The sequence below is a fragment of the Olea europaea genome, unplaced genomic scaffold (assembly GCF_002742605.1).
Source record: "Olea europaea var. sylvestris unplaced genomic scaffold, O_europaea_v1 scaffold1852, whole genome shotgun sequence".
NCBI lineage: Eukaryota > Viridiplantae > Streptophyta > Magnoliopsida > Lamiales > Oleaceae > Olea > Olea europaea.
The window spans coordinates 93,379-96,677 of NW_019236299.1; the positions used below are offsets into that span (position 1 = coordinate 93,379).

At 38.8% G+C, this 3,299-nt stretch overlaps 1 protein-coding gene across 1 annotated transcript; it reads left to right on the forward strand.

Annotated features, from left to right (window-relative positions):
• Positions 1 to 220: 220 nt before the first annotated feature.
• LOC111378682 (protein FAR-RED IMPAIRED RESPONSE 1-like) lies at positions 221 to 2,611 on the forward strand. Its single transcript, XM_023001910.1, has 3 exons — positions 221 to 1,745; positions 1,852 to 1,899; positions 2,490 to 2,611. Exons 1-3 carry the CDS (start codon positions 221 to 223, stop codon positions 2,609 to 2,611), a joined length of 1,695 nt encoding a protein of 564 aa, XP_022857678.1.
• The last annotated feature ends 688 nt before the right edge of the window (positions 2,612 to 3,299 follow it).

Genomic DNA, 3,299 nt, shown 5'->3' on the forward strand with positions numbered 1-3,299 from the left:
AGATCAAGGGGCATCAAGTCTTATTAAAAATCGTTGAATATATTTGACAATGCATTTGTTGTTGGTCGTGGTTTAGATCCTTTAAGGGTAATGGTGGATCGATTTGTAGTGGTAATGGTGGCAACAGAGGAGGATGGAGAGCGAGTGTGTGCAAGGGGAGACGGGGAGGGACGTAATGTTGGTGAGAAAAGTATAAGGATGATGCTATACGTATATAATAATGTACACCCAATTTTACCCGTTTGTTGGCGTCAATCATCATGGGCAATCGACATTGCTTGGTTGTGGCTTGGTATCTAATGAGGACACTAGAACATTCGTGTGGCTATTCCGGACATGGCTACAGTGCATGCATGGGCAAGCACCGCATGGGATAATTACTGATCAGGACAGGGCAATGCAGAATGCCATTGAGATTGTATTTCCGCATACGAAGCATAGATGGTGTTTGTGGCATATCCTTAAGAAGTTGCCTGAGAAGTTTGGTTATCATGTTGATAAGGCTTCGATCTTTTCGACTATACATCGATTAGTCTATGATTCACAGCTCGTTGACGAGTTCGAAAACGGTTGGAGGACGATGATTGATACGTACAATTTGTATGATAATGACTGGTTGTCGGGATTGTTTGAAAACAGAGGTCGTTGGGTACCGTGTTTCTTGAAGACCACATTCTGGGCGGGCATGTCCACAACACAACGAAGTGAGAGTATGAATGCATTCTTTGATGGATACGTGCACTCAAAGACCTCTTTGAAGCAATTTGTCGAACAATATGAAAGAGCACTACGGAATAAGGTTGAGAAAGAGTTTCAAGCTGATTTTAAATCATACTCGCAAATGGTACCATGCGTGACGAATTATGATATCGAAAAGCAATATCAAAAAGTTTACACTATCACAAAGTTCAGAGAAGTTCAAACCGAGTTCATTGGGAAGGTATATTGTGACATCATATCAGTTTTAAAGGGATGTCCAAATACGATTTACGAAGTTCGGGAGGATGTCTTACTATATGCCGAGCATAGGATGAAAAAGATTTTTTCGGTTTCATTTACGAGGGATACATGTGACATTGCTTGCAGCTGCCACTTATTTGAGTTCCGAGGGATACTTTGTAGGCATGCAATCGCTGTATTGATCCGTAATGATGTAACAGTACTGCCTAATAAGTTTATACTGAGGAGATGGAGGAGGGATGTAAGTAGAGCACATACGAGAGTTGCAATTCACTATGACGGGTTGATCAGTACTCCTACACAGATGAGGTATGATGAAATGTGCCAGGCATTTTCAGAGGTGGTGGATCTTGCTGCGGATGATGAAGCCCGAGCACGGGCGGTAATGGAGTGGATAAAAGTTCAAGCGAAGGAACTCATACTGACAAAGTCGAGTAATGGTGCTCATCGAAATGATGTAATATCTCATGGGTCGGATTCTCAAAACCATTTCGCCGTCAATGTACTAGATCCTATATTGTCGAAAAAGAAGGGTGCGCCAAGGAAACTTCGACAACGAGGCCCGTTGGAGTCGAGTTCGAAGAAAGTAAAGGTATTTTATTCTCATAGCCTACTAATTGAAACAAAGTTAGAATCCAAATTCTCATATACGCGAACGATGTACATGCAGGCAAGTTCAAGTTCAGGAAAAGGCAAGAGACCGAGAGTTAGACACAATATTGCGGATGAAGGCGTACCTAATGTTGAGGCATCTCAACAGTGCTCATCGCTGACACCATTGTCATGTTCGCAACCTTTTTTGGTATGCATACTTTTCAACTGTGTTGATATATTTCAAGTTAATTTTTTTTAATTTGCTTGCAGTCTTAGTCTGGGTGTGACATAATGTAGGGAGACAAGGGCAGCCAACAATAGATGCAATGATCAGCTTGTGGATAGGTATTTCTATATAACAAATTATGATTTCGTATTTTGTAGATTAGTGCTTGTGCTATGCTGTTCGTATTTTTGGTTGATGTTACGAATTTGGATTGCAATTGGGTGTTGTGAAGTGAAATTTCTACTTAAAACTAAAATAGCACTAATCATTTTACACTAATCATTTTACACATTGTGAAATTATTTATAATTAGCTTTTGGAACCATAAGTTCAGATAAGAATTTGAAAGAGAGAAGTTTTAGTCACTGTCTCCAGCAATTATGAAAAAAAGGTTTTTAACATTAAAGCCAGCATATCAAGCAGTTGAAGTATGTTGAGATTGCACTGAGGAGAGGATAATCACATTCTGCTTTAGCATTATTACTCATGCATTATAACTAATATTTTGGTTGATATGCTTTATTGATTTTATGATAAAACTACACATGCAAGTCTTTATAATTCTGTTTAACATGTTTAACTTCTTTAAGTCTTACTAAACTTAATGGAAATGGTTCTTATTTCTGTTATCCTGTCATTTGAAAATGCAAAATGTTGCAGATTGATACATGGGTTTGGCTTATTTCCAGCTTCAGTTTCTAATTTTCAGCTTCAGTTTCAGTCTGCTTTCCCAGTTTGATGGTATTCGATATGCTGCAAGAAGAAGCCGGTTTCATGTTTTCGTCATTTTCAGTTTCAGCTTCAGGGACTGCTTCCTTATCTTCTTTTTGATGCATTGGACTCCAATTTCTGTTGTTGATCCATTGAATTGTGGACTATTTCATGTAAAATAGAGCCATCTTCTTCATGGTATTTTCCCATGATGCATTGGACTCCAATTTCTGTTGTCGATTTTTCTGATTGAGTCTCTGAAACTCAAGTGCATATTTGCAATAAAAATTACGTGAACTAAATAAACATTGAGAAATGACCGTAGAGCTCTGAAATTTGCTATTGACAAATGAAAATAAAACTGAATTCATGTATTACTTATCGTGGTCACTTCGCTCCGACCAAAGTAGTTGCAAAAGTGCTTCAATGTGAGTTCAAAAAGTAACCATAAAACAAACACAATACGAATAACTCGTTCAACAACTAACTACAACTCAAACACAGTATGAATAACTAGTTCGCGACTAACTATAATTGAAGCACAATACAAAGAACTCGTTCAACGTGTTGGGCCCTTTCCTTTCCCATGATCCTCCTCACGTCCTTTTCCCTTGCGAAATGTCATGTTCACCGAAATCTCAACGTCTCGTTTGCTGGCTATTCGAGCAAGAGAGTCAAACATGGTTGGCAACTCTTCCAATTCCTTGTTAGCCACAACATTCACAGCTTCATTAACGATACTCGATTCTTCACCGCTTGATTCTTCATTTTCAACCCACTTGAAGTACCCGCACTCATCACTACAAGT

Bases quoted from the DNA above. Each gene is read 5' to 3' on its own strand.
- LOC111378682 (XM_023001910.1), top strand. From the start codon at position 221: ATGTACACCCAATTTTACCCGTTTGTTGGCGTCAATCATCATGGGCAA. The intron at 1,746-1,851 runs GTTCGCAACCTT...GACATAATGTAG, and splicing joins ATCGCTGACACCATTGTCAT to GGAGACAAGGGCAGCCAACA. The intron at 1,900-2,489 runs GTATTTCTATAT...TCTAATTTTCAG, and splicing joins AATGATCAGCTTGTGGATAG to CTTCAGTTTCAGTCTGCTTT.